The sequence below is a fragment of the Pristis pectinata genome, chromosome 19 (assembly GCF_009764475.1).
Source record: "Pristis pectinata isolate sPriPec2 chromosome 19, sPriPec2.1.pri, whole genome shotgun sequence".
Taxonomy (NCBI): Eukaryota; Metazoa; Chordata; class Chondrichthyes; order Rhinopristiformes; family Pristidae; genus Pristis; species Pristis pectinata.
In genome coordinates, this window is record NC_067423.1 from 34,768,591 (window position 1) to 34,785,954 (window position 17,364).

Here is a 17,364-nt window from a genome sequence, read left to right on the forward strand (position 1 = left end):
ATTGAAGTCCATAGGAAATGGAGGAAGATCCTATCCATTGGCTGTAGACATATATGGTACAAAGGAAAGTAGTTGTGGGTTGGTGTTGCTGTTATTTCTTTCGATGCAGTTTCATTTTATCTTTGTTCATTTGATGCATTACTAAGATTGCTTATTGTCAGTCTTTTCTGGTCTTCAAATCACTCCACTTGCTTCTTTGGAAGTCATGGTTTAATATTGGAAAATAGCATGCAGTGAATATTGACTAGTCCATAAAGGGATTACATGGTTCGAGATGAAGATGCTATAATAACTACAGCGTTCAACAAGCAGTGGCTATGAATCCTAGCACCACCAATCCAAACAAAATGACCCAGCGCTCTGATAATCCTATAGGATTGAATAATAACATTCTTGCAACATTAAGGGGTGTGCTTATTACAATTGCACGAAGCAAAAGAAATAACTACAGAGTTCACAGTTTTCACATCAACGTTTTGTTGTGAGAACAGATGATTTAATTTAAACAGTGCTAATACCTTGCCTAATACGAATGAATAAGTCTGACTCATTTCCCTTCTGGTAATTGTGATCTTTCCAGGAGGAGATGGAGACATAATGGTAACCAATCTATTACAAATGGTAGGCTTGGGTGGGTGTGATTTTATAAACTGGAATTGCAAAGCTGTCTTTTATTGGTTAAGGAGCTTGCTCTTTCCACTGTCCTCATTGTGGTTGATTTAACAGCATAATGTTATGCACCCTTGGCACAGTTAGAACTGTGCATGAATTCTGGCTCTTCAATAATATCTGATTTGAGTTATGCTCTCTGTCTAAAAGAACCAATATCACAAGAACACGATGGAGAGGTTTCATTGGAGGGAAATGTGTTGAAACTTCCTTGCATGTGTTAAGAGATACCAATGACATGTTTTACCTCAGACCTACATGTTTTTGAAATCAAACTTATTTCATTCTAATGGAGTTCAAGTGAAGACAAGACAGATAACAGAACACCAGTGCAGTGGTGCCATAAATGGACAAAACTGTTCAACTGCATGGTGATTATTAGGGGACATTAAACCTGACAGTTGATGAATGGTGCTCCTTATGTATCTCGCAAGAATATTTGGCAGTTCATAACAAAATTACAGAGTGAAATCCTATCCTGAAGATCATTCAAGTTGCACTGAAAAAGAAATTATAAGGTGCAGAACATTGACCAGCCAATCAAGGTGATGTATTTATAGCCACAAGTAATGAAGGAGAAAAATCTTCATATTAAAAGTGTTCAGGTCACAAGATGGACAGAGTTTGAAGCTCAAAGGAAACAAGTATGGATTCGTACAAAAGTAGTATATCTTGAGCTAAAGGTAGGTGCAAATGAGTTACAACCAATCAAAGAAAAAAGTGTAAGCAATTGTGAAGGTAATCAAACCTGAAACTATTCTAGAACTTGAATTATTTCTAGGCATGATATGGTACTATGCTGGATTTTTGCCAGATCTTGCCAGAGTACTGACATCATTCCATCAGTTACTGAAGAAAGACAAAAAGTGATCCTGGGCAAAGTACATTAGATGACAGAATCTGGGAAGTGAATGCTTGGTAGTCCACTACGATACAGGACCTACACCGAAACTTGTATGTAATGGTTGGAATTGTAGATTGGGAGCTGAAATGGATTATATACTCGGAGTATTGTATATTGTATGTAATTCTGGTTGCCACACTATAGGAAGGATGTGATTGTGCTGGAGAGAGTGCAAAGGAGAGTCACCAGGATATCGCCTGGATTGGGGCACAGTTTGCAACTCAAAAGAAACAAGAATGGATTTGTACATAAGAGATTGGATAGGCTGGATTTGCTTTCCCTGATGCAAAGGTGGCTGAGGAATGACCTTGGAGGTATATAAAGTTATAAGGGGCACTGTAAAGTAAACTTCAAGAATCCTTTTTCCTAGGTCAGTGTATCTAAAATAAGAGGGCGTTGGTGTAAGGTGAGAGGAAGGAGTTTTAAAGGGAATTTGAAGGGGAAATACCCTACACGGAGAGTGGTTGATATCTGGAACTCACTGCCATAGGAGGTGGTGGAATCAGATAAAATCACTACATTCAAGAAACATTTAGACAGACTCCAAGTAGGCAAGGCATGGAAGGATACAGACCTAATGCAGGCAAAAAGGGTTAGTGTAGATGGGCAACAAGATCAGCATGGATGTGGTGGGCTGAAGGGCCTGTTTCTCTGCTCTACAGCTCTGTGACTCCACAGCTCAATGTGAGGGACCAATGGTCAAGAGAAACCGTTCTGATGTATGGTCTCTGACCTGAAACGTTGGCCCTGTTACTCGTCCCACAGATGTGGCCTGACCTGCTGAGTATTTCCTGCATTTTCTCTTTCTATTTTAGATTCCATCATCTGCAGTTTTTATTTTAGCTTCAGAAATCAAATGCCTTTGCATTAAGTAATGCTCGATTTGAGGAAGGAGCATTAGGGAATTGTCTTCAGTAAAGAAGCTTCATCAGTTCCTGATGGGCAGACCTTTTACTTTGCTCACAGACTTCCATAATTTCTTAGCACTGGGTAAGCAATACTGACAACGCCAGTGTCAAAGGTGCAAAGCTCAATCATTCACTTATCCTGGTGCAATTACAGGGTCAAATAGAGAAATTTGAAACAAAGTATATCTACAGATGCATTATCAAGGTAATCATATAACAATTCAGAAATGGTGTGGCAGCATATTTTTCACATTGATTATGGTAGATGATGATTTTCTGGTGCAGCAATAAAGATGATTACGAAGACATTGTTCTCAAATGAGTGCTTGCAAAAACTTTGAAAAGTAGACAAGTGTTCAGATGAAGACACACAACTGGACTATAATCAAGAGATGAGGTTGTGTTAAATGAGTTGTCAAATTTGGAAGAGCCTCACCCTAACCATTCTGGTATTGCAGGCAGGAAAGCAATAGTCCTGCTTTATGCATTGACCTGAGATGTATAAGGACCTTGAAGAACTTGTAGGCAAGAGTATAATTGCAGGACCAACTCAGTGAAGGCACTTTTTAGGGTTGAAAATGGCCCACTAGACTTTTCCAGAGTTCATGTTGATCATTGTGAGGAAGGGATTAATAACTCCTTCAGCACGCATGGATTGAAATTCCAAAGGACCAGAAATGGGGAAAAATGTTGAATCTCAATTTTTCAATAGTATTGGACCTATCTTCTTGTGTCATGGTTTACCAGAAAATTTAGTCACCATGGTCCTCTTTTTTTTCATTTCCATTTGATTCTCATGTGGAACAAATTGGCGTTCAGAGCTGCTGCCTCTCCTTCTCAGGCATTTCTTTGAGATCGAGGATGATTTGCTTCCACTGCAATTGTGTGTGTTCTGTGATGGCTGATGAGGTAGATGTTGGCTGGGTGCTGAGTAATATTTTGAGGTAATCCACTCCTACTGTTGTTTACATGTGGCTGCTGTGTATTCGTGATACATGGATGTGAGGATCTCCATACTATCTTGAATACTCCTTCTGTACTTTGAGCAGTCGTGTACCAGAGGTTCCCAGGAGTCAGTGGGTGTGTTGCACTACTTCAACTAAACTTGGAGGACATCTTTGGATCTTATCTGTTCATCTCTTCCCATGACAGACCTGGGAGCAGAGTGTCCGTTTCACGACTCTTGTGTTGGGTACGGGAACAATGTGGCTAGCCCAACGTGGCCAACTGAGTGTGATTGGAGATGTTAATCTAGGAGAGGATGCTGACACTGGTTTGCTTATCCTTCCAGTGAACTTTTGGGGGGGGGGGCGGGGGGGGGGATTCTATGGAGACAAGATTCGTGGTATCTTTTCCACTGCCTTGAGAAGCCTGCCATAAGCAGTCTGGCTTGTGGAATAATATAAGAGGGCAGGAATCTCTGCTGTCTGGTAGACCATGTGATAGGTTCGCGGTCCTGATCTTCAAATACCCTTTGCTTCAACTGACTAAAGGCTATGCTGGCCCACTGCCTTCAAGAGGTGGCTCATGTTTTCCATGGTCTTTCCGTGAAACTTTATTGTCTGTGGGCAGTGCGGACAGGTTGATGGAGGACCATGGACTTGTGTACATTGAGTGTAAGGCCCATCCTCTTCTTTGCTTCAGTGAATGAGTCAACTATGTCTTGATGGTCTTGGAGTCCAAGCAAACACATGCGAAGGCTGTGGGATAAACAACGTGAATGGGTCTCTTTGTGATAAATTATATTCAGGTCACAGACCATTAGAATAAGATCCCCATCTACACTACAGCAATCTTGCAGTGAGTTCCTCTCCTGAACTACAAAGAGTGAATCATCCATTTACTTGAAGAGCCTTTCAAATACCGGGAGGATCCTGTTTAAAATGCCTCCCTTGACTTTTGCTCCCAAATTTATTCTGACTATTGGTCACAGGCTCTTGGAAAGAAGCATTTTGCAGAATGCAATTTTGTTAGCAGATCATTGAGTTACAGATGGGGGAGAGGAGAGAATCATTAAAAAGGAATTTGGCAGCGTTTGCATTTTGGCTCTACGTGTAAATGAATTAGCAACACCAAATCAGCTGCTGAATCACACGTGCTTGCTACAAAGTCTCAGCAAACCAGCACATGCCAGTTTGGATCATTTTACATGAAGCAATCCCTCATTAGCCTTGTTCAGAAAAACCACTAATTGTTGGCTCAGAGAGGAATGTTTCCAGAAGACTGACAAATATGATTTACACAACAGTCCAATCAATGTGGACATTTGACATCACAATCAAGTTTTGTCTTTGATATTTTTATTTCTCCAGTAACCACTTTGAACATCTTAACTGATGCTGCCAACACATCTTTCTGATTTTGAGGTTAGACTTCAGGTCCCTCAGTCTTTGGGTATGCAACACAGTGTGAAGCCAGGCTCTTCCAGGGTTGAATGTTGCACTGTTCCTCTCTGGAGTTGGTGTGTGAACGTCCCAAATGGGCATTTCCATGAATCATTTTAAATAGGGATTCAAACCTTGCCCAGAAAAGTAATTGTTGCAATTGGCTTGATTTTTGTTCACCTGATTATTTGTTTCACCAGGCTATATGTATTGGCCACAATCTTTCAGTAACTCCTGTGGTATTGCACAGAATCCAAGCCTTCTCTGCAAACTCTCAGCAGTACACGAGTTTGAAACAAGTCCCTTGTGCAGATTACATTTGCAGGGTATGTGTAGAATAATTATTGGACTTTTACTTCATCAGATGTGAAGTTACGTTTGTGTTTAAAACACATTAATTTGATTTGCCATGAGCAATGCTGTATGACACCAACTAAAGTGTTTTTTAAATATTTTAAGTGATTTTTTAATTAAGTGGCTCCATTGATAGCAGTTTTACCCCAGAATAGGATTGTCAACTCTTGTGTAGAAATCAATATGAGGTTGGTTGGTTTGCACAGAATCAAATGGAGAATAGAAGTGGTACAATGGCACTGTCACTAATGGGAGGAAGCTGTGACAAGCTGATGTGGGCAAGTATCTTTCAGTAGGATAGGTTGCACGGGTGCTTTCATGAGTTGTGCAGACAGTAATAGCAATACCCATTTTAAGTGAGTACTTGGGTGTTTTGAATGTTATCAGTTTTGTTTACTCCCTCCGCCTCGCCCAGACCCTTTTTTTCATTACATCTTCACCACCTGTGAGGGAATTGTAATCATTTTGGGTCTAACATCTTTGGAAATCACCACGTTGTTTTGCTAACCCTCCAAAGTAAATTTACCATCCCCATCATTTTAATTGAAGTCAAAAGAGGGTGAAATGGCATTTGAGTTCCCAACGCTCAACTGCTAGTGCCTTTATATGCTTTTGTTTTTGATCTCAAGGATGGTGGAAGATCAAAGTGCCAAACACTCAAGGGTCAGTTCATGCAACTGCTGAGGGATTCAACCTTAAAGTAATAAGCAGTAACTACTTCTTATACTTGTTATTTTTCAGGGAGCTGGAGATACTGGGTCATTAAGTAGGATCAAGAGTGTGATTGTTGGATTAGTTGCCACTATGGGAATAGGGAGATAGCACGAGGCACAGATCTTATTAAAAAACATAGCAGGCTTGAGGGGTCATATGACTTAAGTTCTCATTTATTAATTCTAAATAAAAGCTAAGGAATCATGTAATGAAATATCGTCATGTAATCAAACCTCCAAAATGCCAACCAGAATTGGTAGCCTCACCTCCTGATGCCAAAGATTGTCCCAAAGACAACCTAGTTGTGAGATGTAGGTTGAAACTTTGAAATATCTTGGTGGTCTCTTTCAAATGAGGTATTGAGGGCAAATGAACTGTCCCGATAGGTGGAAAAGACTCCATGGCATTATTTGTGTAAGAACGAGATTTTTTTTCTTGTGTCCTGGTCAACATTCATCCCTTAGCCAATGCTTTCATAATGGAGTAACTGGTCTTTTATCTAATTTGTTACTTACTGAACTCGTTTTGTATGCATATTGGACATGTTGCATCAGTGAATATGTTTTGGAAAATAAATTCCTTGATTATGAACCACTTTGGGACGTCAAGAGAATTTAAAAGACGTTAATGGAGCAATAAGAATAGAAAATGTGGAAAATATACAGGTTAGGCAACATCTGTGGGGAGAGAAACAGTTGATATTTTGGGTTGATGAGCTTTCATCAGAACTAGTTTTATTTATGAAATCCAGCATCTGCGGTTTTTTTGCTTTTGTTCACTCTAATTGAAGTGAGTTTTTTTTTAATGTGGATTGTACACTTGATAATTTGCAACTTTATTACTTGTCAGTATGAATAAGATCAATGAATTCCGGTGGCAAGTGCAGTGAATATTTTTCTCTAGTTTACTGTTAACCGTGGGTCATGTTTAATCATAAATCATGTACATAGAACAGGATTTGACTCTTTCTATTGAAAGCTCAGGGATTTGAAATGCTACTACAGGTACTGTGGTTTATATTAATGATTTCATTGTTGTACTGTAAGTGTAGTTAGTTTCTTTGGTCCATTTTTAACATGTAAATTGGAAATACAGGAGCACGTAATGATTATTGTACTTAGTTATATTTGTGATTTACTGCCGAGTAGAACATGAAGCTTCCTTTTCTAGAATGTGATTAAGGAAGATGAGCTATCACTGATTTATTTGTATTTAAGTACACGAAAGAGAGAACAAAACAGCAGCATCATCCATTAAGAGTCACTAGGTTGCAAAACAATTTTCCTACCATTGAAGTTGATGGTGTTAGTTTCGGCCACATTATGCCAGCTACTGTAATCAACATCCAACTCATCACACTCTCACCAGAAATTAGTGCGTGTCCTCAACTGTCTCTCACCCCAAGCCATCTGTTATTATAGTGCAATATATGAGCTGTCTGGTATTAATCTTCATAACGCCACTTCCTCAGACATTATCCAAGTGTCCATCCTTGTACTCGGCCATTTAAAATCAAAGGACTGTTAGAATTCGACATCAAACTGCTAAGTTGACCTTGTTGCGGTTTGACTTCGCCTCTAATTGACATCCCATGATGCGACCAACATCATACCTTTGGACTGAGCTATTCCTGTGTTCTAGTAATTCATGCTGCTTAATATTCTACTCCGAGGTGGATTTGTACTATGTTGGACAATAAATCAATATGCCATCAGGATGAATGATGAGAGATAATCTCCGCATTAAATTGCAAAGGAAGATTGTCCAGCAATCTGACTAACTGGTTTGATCATTTCCTGAATCCACTTGATTCTGATGTATTCAGAATTGCCATCGGTGCCATTTGATTTAACACGATAACTTAGAGATTAACATAAAGTCATCAGTTAAAAGTCCATGTCTGAGTTGATTCCCATTTCTGTTTTGGGACAATTCCACAGAAGTATTGAACATGTTCCATTGCAATCTTTCCTCGTGTTCTGCTCTTGGCATCAGGAATGTCCATGACCCAGGACTTGTTCCAGAGGTGGTGGGAGAAAGGGGGTTAGAAGTTGAATGGGGGACTGACTAGGGGTCAGACTGGGAAGTGAAGTCTGTGGGTGGTGGAGATGGAGTTAGTGCAGTAGATGGTTTGGGGTGGGGGGGGGCTAAGGGTGGGGGCACTGAACGAAGTGAGGAGAAAATGAAGTTTCCAATCCCAGGCCAAGATCTGCCCTATTAAAATCTTGTTCTGAGAATACTTGCCATAAGTGCAGCTCAGAACAATGTGACCTAATTTCCCGGACAATTTTCTGAAGTATTGTTGCATGCGGAATTCCTGTCATTACATTCCCATCTGATGCATGAAACAGTGCAATTTGTGACCAGAGTTGCCCACTTTCATCTGTGCTGTGGAGCGATTGGATCTGTAAATCATTGCAATCACATTTCTCTCTGAAAATAATTCGTTATCATTATTATGGTAGTGAAAGAAACGGGTGGGTTTGACGGACTGGCTGCAGAGGTTTCAGGGAGTGAGCTTGTGGCAGTGGGCTGGTGGGACCTACTACCGGGGCTGATTTGAGCCAAATTTTGGGACTGTACCTCACCCAGCCTATGTGCAAGAGGGGGCAAAGCAGCCCACACTCTCTAACCCAAGCCACCAGTGCCAGCCTTTCCTGAAGAAAGATGGCAAAACGTTGAAGAACAGCAGTCACAAAACAAGCTGGTGTAAAACGTAGTTTAAGCTAGAAGTCCCCTCCAGGAACAAACATGCCTACTGACTTTCACAAATTATACGTATTACTAAAAAGTAAATATTTCTTTGCAATTTTTTGAAGTGCTTCTTACAATGTAGGCAAATCTTTCTCCATTTAGGCCTGAAAGGCGCTGTGGCAAAAACCAATGGCAAAGGACTGAAATTGGATTAGAGGAACTTCAGTCTGATTAAAAGCCTTATCCATTTGCACAACTACTTCCTTTCTTACATTTTATACATTTCTAGGCTGTGCTACTTTATCGTGGATTTTAAAACTCTTGGTTGATATTAGACTCAATTAAGCTACAATTTCTGACTTGAAAAATGTACATGATTTTGATAAGTAAGTGCAAACATTTTAGTGAATGAATCAATATTGGAACTTCTCCACTGCAATACCCATCTTCCCTGGTACAAGACTCGAATTCATGACCTGGATATTCTCGATCACTGAACCCTTTCGATGTGTACCTAACTGTCTCGTACCTTGTGAATCTTCTGATCGTTTCCACTCCTTGTATGTGCTTCAAATGTAATTCCATTTGAATAAATATTTTCTTTTTCCAGGAACTCCTATTTGTGCTGTATTTGTATTTTCTTTCAACTGCGTAGATTGATGAATTTGTACATTAGCTTGTGTGGCAAAATGTCTTTATTAAGACTGTTATCTTTCATGTGTTTTATTTTGACTCCCTCCATATTTTTCTGTTCCTCCATCCAGAGTGCTGCTGCCATCTCTGCCACTGTTAGTGATGACAACAAAATCATAGTGTCACTCCAGCCACCAGATGTGACCAATGGATCCTCTCTGTATTATGTGAAGGTAACGCAGTCTGTTAACCTGACTAGTTTTAAACTCCAGTTCAAGGACTTCAACCACACCCTCCCTCCTCCTGTAGTCTTCAATGCTTCGTACCATGGGATCTACTACTTGGTTACTCTCCTGACTGGAAGCTCAAAATCAACTATTAAGCCAGTACATTTGGTTGCTGTGTTAACAAGTAAGTTGTTATTATGCTGCTCTTCAAGTTAAATATAGGATGTTGTTGCCTTGATAAGGGATATCTGGGAGGCTCAGGTGGTACACTAGACAAATGATAAAACATAATTTCTCAACACGCCTGGATCCCCAGATCAGAGAACATTCTGTAACCTGTGATTTGTGGCATCATGGATTTGTGCATTTGGCAAGTTTTTAGCTAAGCTCTAATTTTAAAGAAAAAAATTAATTGTCTTGCAGAATTCCTGAGTGATGTTCATGGGGGGTAATGTACTGTTTTATTACATAGTAGTCTTGTCTATGCAGTTAAGTCTTACATTAAATGAACATTTCTTAGGTGTATTGAGAGGTGGTATTTAGAGGCAAGGTAGTGGGCAGTATTTGTTTGTTTCGTCATATTTTGGTTTGCTTACTAATCTTAAATGACATTTTACTTTGTAATGCATGTTAAACTTAAAAGGAACATTTAAAGTTGACAGTATCTCGTTCATTTGAAATCTTGACCAAGGACATCAAAAATTGAACTCATTTATGAGTTGATGGCTTGTCAACTGGTATTTTGTAGGTAAAATGTTGGTTAAATTTATTGATAAATGTTATTACATTTGGGAACTTGGCTTCATTCCATAAACACATACTGTCAGTGTTTCTGATCATGTGATTTGGTATTTGATTAACTATTCCATGGGTCAGGCATAAAAGACTTAATCAGTATTTAGTTGGGGCTTATAAAAGTGGCTGCTGCTTTTTGTTTGGCAGCTCCTTGGAATAGTTGAGGAGTGATTTCACAATTCCCAGTTGCAAGCCCTGTTCATTCACCTGCTGTAATCTAATCGTCTCAAGCTTTCTTTGTTACTGTCAATAATTCCACTTGTAGAATCACAGGACCATTTTCTGCCATAAGAGCAGGAGGTGGGAAAGGACACATTTTATACAGTCATTTGGGATTCCTTGCATTACCAGTGTCATGGTTAAAATAACAGCTAATACTTCTGTCAAAACAGTACAGTTGAGTACCAGGTGAGTTTACCAATGGTTGTCAGGAGTTCATTAAGTAATTAATGGTTTGCTATTAAATGTAAAGACAAATGTCTTTGAAGAAAACTAAATAAAATGTCAGCAATTACTTTGAATGGAATTGCTTGTGTAAGCAGTTGTTTCAGAGTCAAAATCTATAGTGGCAAGCATTAAAGTCTGTGAAGTGTCTGGAGAAGAGGGAAAAGTTCCTGACTTTGTATTTTACTCAACCAGTAAAAAGTTTCCCAAGATGATTATGATCATATCATTTTAAGAGCTTCTTCATAGAAAATTAGAAAAGATAAGGGAAGGAAGACGAGGTTCGATCATCTGCTCCAATGCATCTCCTTAGTAGCTGTCTGAAGAACAGTGTTGATAAAGGACCAGGTTACCAACCTGCAGTGTATGGGTAGTAAAAGTCTAATGAAGGTTGTCCCCTTGAAACAGGGCTGGAATTTTTAAGAAAGGAAGTAGTTGTGCAAATAGATAAGGCTTTTAATCAGACTGAAGTTCCTCTAATCCAGTTTCAGTCCCTTGCTTTTGGTCTTTGCCACAGCGCCTTTCAGGCCTAAATGGAGAAAGATTTGCCTACATTGTAAGAAGCACTTCAAAAAAAAATTGCAAAGAAATATTCACTTTTTAATAATACGTATAATTTGTGAAAGTCAGTAGGCAGGTTTGTTCCTGGAAGGGACTTCTAGCTTAAACTATGTTTTACACCAGCTTGTTTTGTGACTGCTGTTCTTTAACATTTTGCCATCTTTCTTCAGGAAAGGCTGGCACTGGTGGCTTGGGTTAGAGAGTGTGGGCTGCTGTGCCCCCTCTTGCACATAGGCTGGGTGAGGTACAGTCCCAAAACTTGGCTCAAATCAGCCCCGGTAGTAGGTCCCACCAGCCCACTGCCACAAGCTCACTCCCTGAAACCTCTGCAGCCAGTCCGTCAAACCCACCCCGTTCCTCACTATTTGATGGTCACTCATCCCTGACTTGGGCCCATTCACGGCAATCCCTCTACATGCGCTCTTTCCGCCCACCCTCCCCCCCCACCCCATCTCTCCACCATCCTTTTCTCTCCTTTCCAGATCAGGCATTGGAACAATGAGATTTAGTGTACAAGCGAGAGAATCAGTGTACGGGTGTGATTGGGCTGGAACTCTGCACTAACAGACTAAAACATTAGAGTAGATGCCTAATACTGAAGAATCTGCAATTTCCACAAACATGTGATTTTAGGTAGGGCATTAAGAAAGGAATATAACATTCAAACTAACATATGCTTCTCAGAGTTGGAAGTGTCATTTTTTAGCAGCTCTCAGAATAGTATCTGCATCTTTGAGCTACCGGACCTGATTTATTGATTGAAGCATCTCCAGCTGAAAGTACCAACACATTGAGGTTTTAATTTAATATATCCAGTATTTAATCTAACAGCATGCTTGGCTTATGTTGTACAGAAAAGAACCAGCTTCAGGTGATCTCCGGGAGAGCAGCTTTTTATGTATGTGCCCACACATATGGCAGAAGTGGGCTCATCACTGATTTCTCCAGTTGACAGATACAAGGCACTGTTAATGTGAGGAAAGGGGTGGGGGTGGGTTTGATGGACTGGCTACAGATGTTATGGATGCTATGGGAGGTGAGGACCTAAATACAATCACTGTCACTAAAGAGGTAGTGCTGAGCAAACTAGTGGGCCTAAAGGTAGACAAGTCCCCTGGTCCTGATGGAGTGCATCCCAGGATACTGAAAGAAATGGCAGAAGTTATAGAAGAACCATTTCTGATAATTTACCAAAATTCTCTGGACTGTGGGCAGGTCCCAGCAGACTGGAAGAAAGTGAATGTCACGCCATGGTTTGAAAAAGGATGTTGGCAAAAGGCAGGTAACTATAGGCTGGTTAGCTTAACGTCTACTGTCGAGAAAATGCTTGAAGCTATCATAAAGGAAGAAATAGCGAGACATCCTGATAGAAGTGGTTGCATCAGGCAGATGCAGCATGGAAGGCCAGGTCCTGTTTAACAAACTTACTGGAATTCTTTGAGGATGTAATGAGCACAGTGGATAGAGGGGAACAGGTGGATGTTGTATACTTGGATTTCCAGAAGGCATTCAATAAGGTGCCACATAAAAGACTTCTCCATGTATCCTTATCTTACGGATTTGGCAGTAATGTATTAGCATGGATAGAGGATTGGTTCACCAACAGAAGGCAGAGATTTGGGATAAATGGGTGTTTCTCTGGTTGGCAGTCAGTGGTGAGTGGAGTGCCGCAGGGGTCGGTGCTGGGCCCACAACTGCTCACGATATACATTAACGATTTGAAAGAGGGGACAGAGTGTAGCATATCTAAATTTTCTGATGACACTAAATTAAGTGGAAAAGCAAATTGTGCAGAGGATGCGGCGAGAGAGATAGGTTAAGTGAGTGGGCAAGGGTCTGGCAGATGGAGTACAATGTTGGTAAATGCGAGATCATCCACTTTGGATGGGAAAATAGAAGATCAGATTATTATTTAAATGGTGAAAGTTTGCAGCATGCTGTTGTGCAGAGGGACTTGGGAGTGCTTGTGCATGAATCGCAAAAGGTTGGTTTGCAGGTGCAACAGGTTATCAAAAAGGCAAATGGAATGTTGGCCTTCATTGCTGGAGGGATTGAATTTAAGAGCAGGGAGGTTATGCTGCAACTATACAGGGTACTGGTGAGGCTGCACCTGCATGCAGTCTTGTCTCCTTACTTGAGGAAAGATGCACTGGCTTTGGAGGTGGTGCAGAGGAGGTTCACCAGGCTGATTGAAGAGATGAGGGGCTTAGTCTATGAGGTGAGATTGAGTCGCCTGGGACTATACTTGCTGGATTTCAGAAAAATGACGGGATCTTATAGAAACATCTAAAATTATGAAAGGGATAGAGAAGATAAGAGACAGAAAAGTTGTTTCCACTGGTAGGTGAACTAGGGGACATAGCCTCAAGATTCGGGGGAGCAGATTTAGGATAGAGATGAGGAGAAACTGCTTTTCCCAGAGAGGAGTGAATCTCTGGAATTCTTTGCCCAGGGAAGCAGTGGAGGCTACCTCATTAAATATATTTAAGACAGAGATAGATAGATTTTTGCATAGTAGGGGAATTAAGGGTTATGGGGGGAAAAGGCAGGTGGAGCTGAGTCGACGGCCAGAACAGCCATGATCTTATTGAATGGTGGAGCAGGCTCGACAGGCCAGATGGCCGACTCCTGCTCCTGTTTCTTATGTTCTTAATCCAGAGCTTCTGTTGAATGTCTCTGCCTGAAATAAACAATGGGAATTGTTGGGAAATGAACTCTCTGACTTGGTAGCTGGTGGGTGGAGAGTGGTGGAATAACCCCGAGTTGTGTGCAGTGTATTTGAAAATTGCTGTTGTGACTCACAGGGCAAGCGGTTTGGTGTCTAGAAACCCAATGAGGTAATGCTGCTTTCTTTTTCATCTTGTGCAGCTGACCTCACCCAGAGTGAAAGGTGAGAATGACCATTTCCAGGTAATTTGGTGGCATTTCAGAAATCTAACATCTCACTTCCTGCAGTGATTGACCCTGGCTCATCTGACATTATTTCCATGTCTGGGATGATACCAATGTCTGTGCGGTGCTCCTTATGATGCTACATGGGGCAAATTAGACCAAGTTGTATTGGGAATAACCATCCTGGTTATAGAACTAAAGCAGCATTGGATTAGGAATTGGGAAGTAAGTCTGATGCTTTGCTTCTTCAGGACCTCTACCACGTACCACTCATGCCACCCCGACTCTATTCCCCAATCCCACCATTCATCTCCTCCCTGACCTTCCCCTGCCCCAACTACCCAGTTGGGTTAGTTCCTTGACTCAGTGATTCCTCAGGCCTGATCCTTCTCGCAGCACCCACTCGATCGCCCTTCCCCTCTCAGCCACTCCCCAACCCACATCCTGTTTGCCAGCCCAATCCCAGATGCCAATCCTTGGCCTATAGCCATTGGCCCTTTCTGCTGCACTGAACCACCGGAACAAGTCTTGATCCGGGACTGGCCATTTTCAACTTCCAATACCCTATCAATCATTGTGAAACCTATCATGGTGAGACTGACTGGTGGTCTTTAGTCAACTTCCAGTGCTCTATCAATTCATGAAACCCACCATGGTGAGCCTGTGACTGGTAGTCTTTAGTATTCTGCCTCTACAACCATCTAGCCTACCCATGTGAGTGCACTAGAATTTCTTGCCAGTCATAGGTTTCTCTGACCACTTCTATATTATCGGCAGGATTCAGGCTGTCAAACTCGGGATTGTTAGGTTTTAGATTTAAAAGTTAAATTTTTTTTCTTCTAATAATTCATATTCCTCGGTCACATTAGGTCATCTGCACAAGGTCAGATGAATTATGCATGCGTTATGAAGGGGGACACAAAATATTTGTTTAATACTTTAGCCACTTTATTATTCTAAAAGTTGAACTCTGGATCTCCCAATCTACCTCGTTGTAGCCCTTGCACTTTATTTGTCTATCTGCACTGCATTTTCTCTGTAACTGTAACACTTTATTCTGCTTTCCTTTTTACTACCTTGATGTATGTGTATTCAAGGATCTGTCTGGATGGCACGCAAATAATAGGTTGTATAGTGTCATAGTCATACAACACAGAAACAGGCCCTTTGGCCCAACTGGTCCTTGCCAACCAAGATTCCCATCTAAGCAAGTCCCATTTTCTCTAAATCTTTCCTATCCGTGTATCTGTCCAAGTGCTTTATAAATGTTGTTAATGTACTTGCCTCAACCAATTCCTCTAGCAGCTCATTCCATACACTGACCACCCTCTGGGTGAAAAAGTTGCCCCTCAGGTTCCTATTAAATCTCATCTCTCTCACCTTAAACCTATGCCTTCTAGTCCTTGATTCCCCAACCTGGGAAAAAGATTGTGCGTGCATCGACCCTATCTATGCCCCTCTATGCCCTCCCACTTCTAATTGACTCAAAAATATTATTACTAAGACTGACAAAAGCATGAATTGGGACAATTTCTAAATGGCTATAAAATTATTCGGTTGTCAAGAAAGACACCAATGTTTAAAATGCTGCACTTCTTTAATTAAGAAAGACAATTATAGTTTCATTCATGGCATTTCCTGAATTGGATCAACCTATACTTAGTTTTTGCACTAAGGTAATCCTCACACTATCATAGATCTATCAACAGCAATTCACATTATTTCACAATAAATTTATTTTTCAAATTCGGTTTTCACTCTATTTTGGTACGTGTGATGATAATATACCAAATTCCCTGTTTATAATTCTGTCTCAGCCTCTAAGCAGCCCACATTTGAGATCAAACTTCCAATAAAATGTTCTTTTGTACTATTCTTCAAAGAATTCAAACTCCAAAGTTATGTTTTCTGATCTATTCTTAGTATTGCAACTCATCCAGAATATAATTTGCACCAATGTACAGTGTCTTTCCACTGATCCCTCTGAATGTGACTCTTTGCACATGTTGCTCTTTACAGTGACTCAATATTTCTCTCTCAACCAACATCATTAAGACAGTTTCCCTAGTCAATATTTCAATGCTGTTTGTGGGACCTTATGTTCAAACTTACCTGCAGAATAATAGTGACTACACATCAAGAATAATTCTGTGACTGTGAGATGCTCTGCAGTATCCACTTGACATAGGAGGTGCTGGAGAAACAGAAGTTCATTCATTTGCTTTCCTAAAGAGTGTGAATAGTGTATTGTTTTAAAATTTGTGCATAAATGAGAGTACTGTTTTCAGACAATTTCCTGCTGTAGCAATATCTTTACAAACTTCTGGATATATATTTCTGTCATTTCCTATCCCTAGTAACCACATGTTTTTCTGGATTCTCTCTAGAAAACAAGAATATAAGAGCTTTGTTCTTGATGCACTTATTATCCATAAAAGATACCTCTCTTTATCCATGTTAGCACTAAAGCATTTTAACTGTAACTGGCACTTCCTCTGTTTGCTAGAACCTCTTCCTGTCAACAGTGTGGCAATATATGACTACAAGCAGTCCCCAGAAACTGGAGTCCTATTTGATATTCAATATCCAAAGCAGGCCACCAACTTTTTCTCAAGGTTAAAATTAAGCTACTTCGAAGGCAGCCATTACCGATCATCCCTCCATAAAGGTAAGAAACAGTGATTAAGTGGATGCTGTCCAACTTCCAGCAATGCCCTTGCAATGGATAAAAGTATTTTTCTGAGGTAGTTGCAGATTTCATCTCAAAGAGTAATAAAAAGATTATGTGTGTGTGTCTACAGAAATGAGTCTGGCTAATGAGCGAGTTGGAAAACTGTTTGTGAGAGAACACATTTGGAAGTTGTGAGAACGAACCAGGGAGTTGGGCAAATAACAGCACAGTTCAGTCCTTTCAAGGAGACGTAACAGTTGCGACAGGATAAATGGTCTTTTGTGTTGTAAAAGTCTATGGAACTGGACTTTTCCATGACTCTTCAGATATCCACTCCCTATCGGCACAGCCAATGTTGTCCTAAACCAACCAGTCAATTGCTAATTGAGACACAAGAGACTGCAGATGCTATCATCTGGAACAGCACAAGAGACTGCAGATGATGTCTTGCCCAATGAGATCTTCCAACAATTTGTTTTGTTTTTGGCTGTCAATCGCTGAAACCTCTTTCCAC

General features: G+C 40.5%; 1 protein-coding gene across 1 annotated transcript in view; it reads left to right on the forward strand.

Moving 5' to 3' along the window:
* Positions 1–1,238: 1,238 nt before the first annotated feature.
* The window catches only part of ptpro (protein tyrosine phosphatase receptor type O), an 85,293-nt gene continuing 69,167 nt past the window's right edge, over positions 1,239–17,364 (forward strand). The window contains 3 exon segments of the mRNA XM_052034166.1: positions 1,239–1,352; positions 9,392–9,671; positions 16,686–16,847. Of these exon segments, the coding sequence (XP_051890126.1) occupies positions 1,239–1,352; positions 9,392–9,671; positions 16,686–16,847 (556 nt within the window).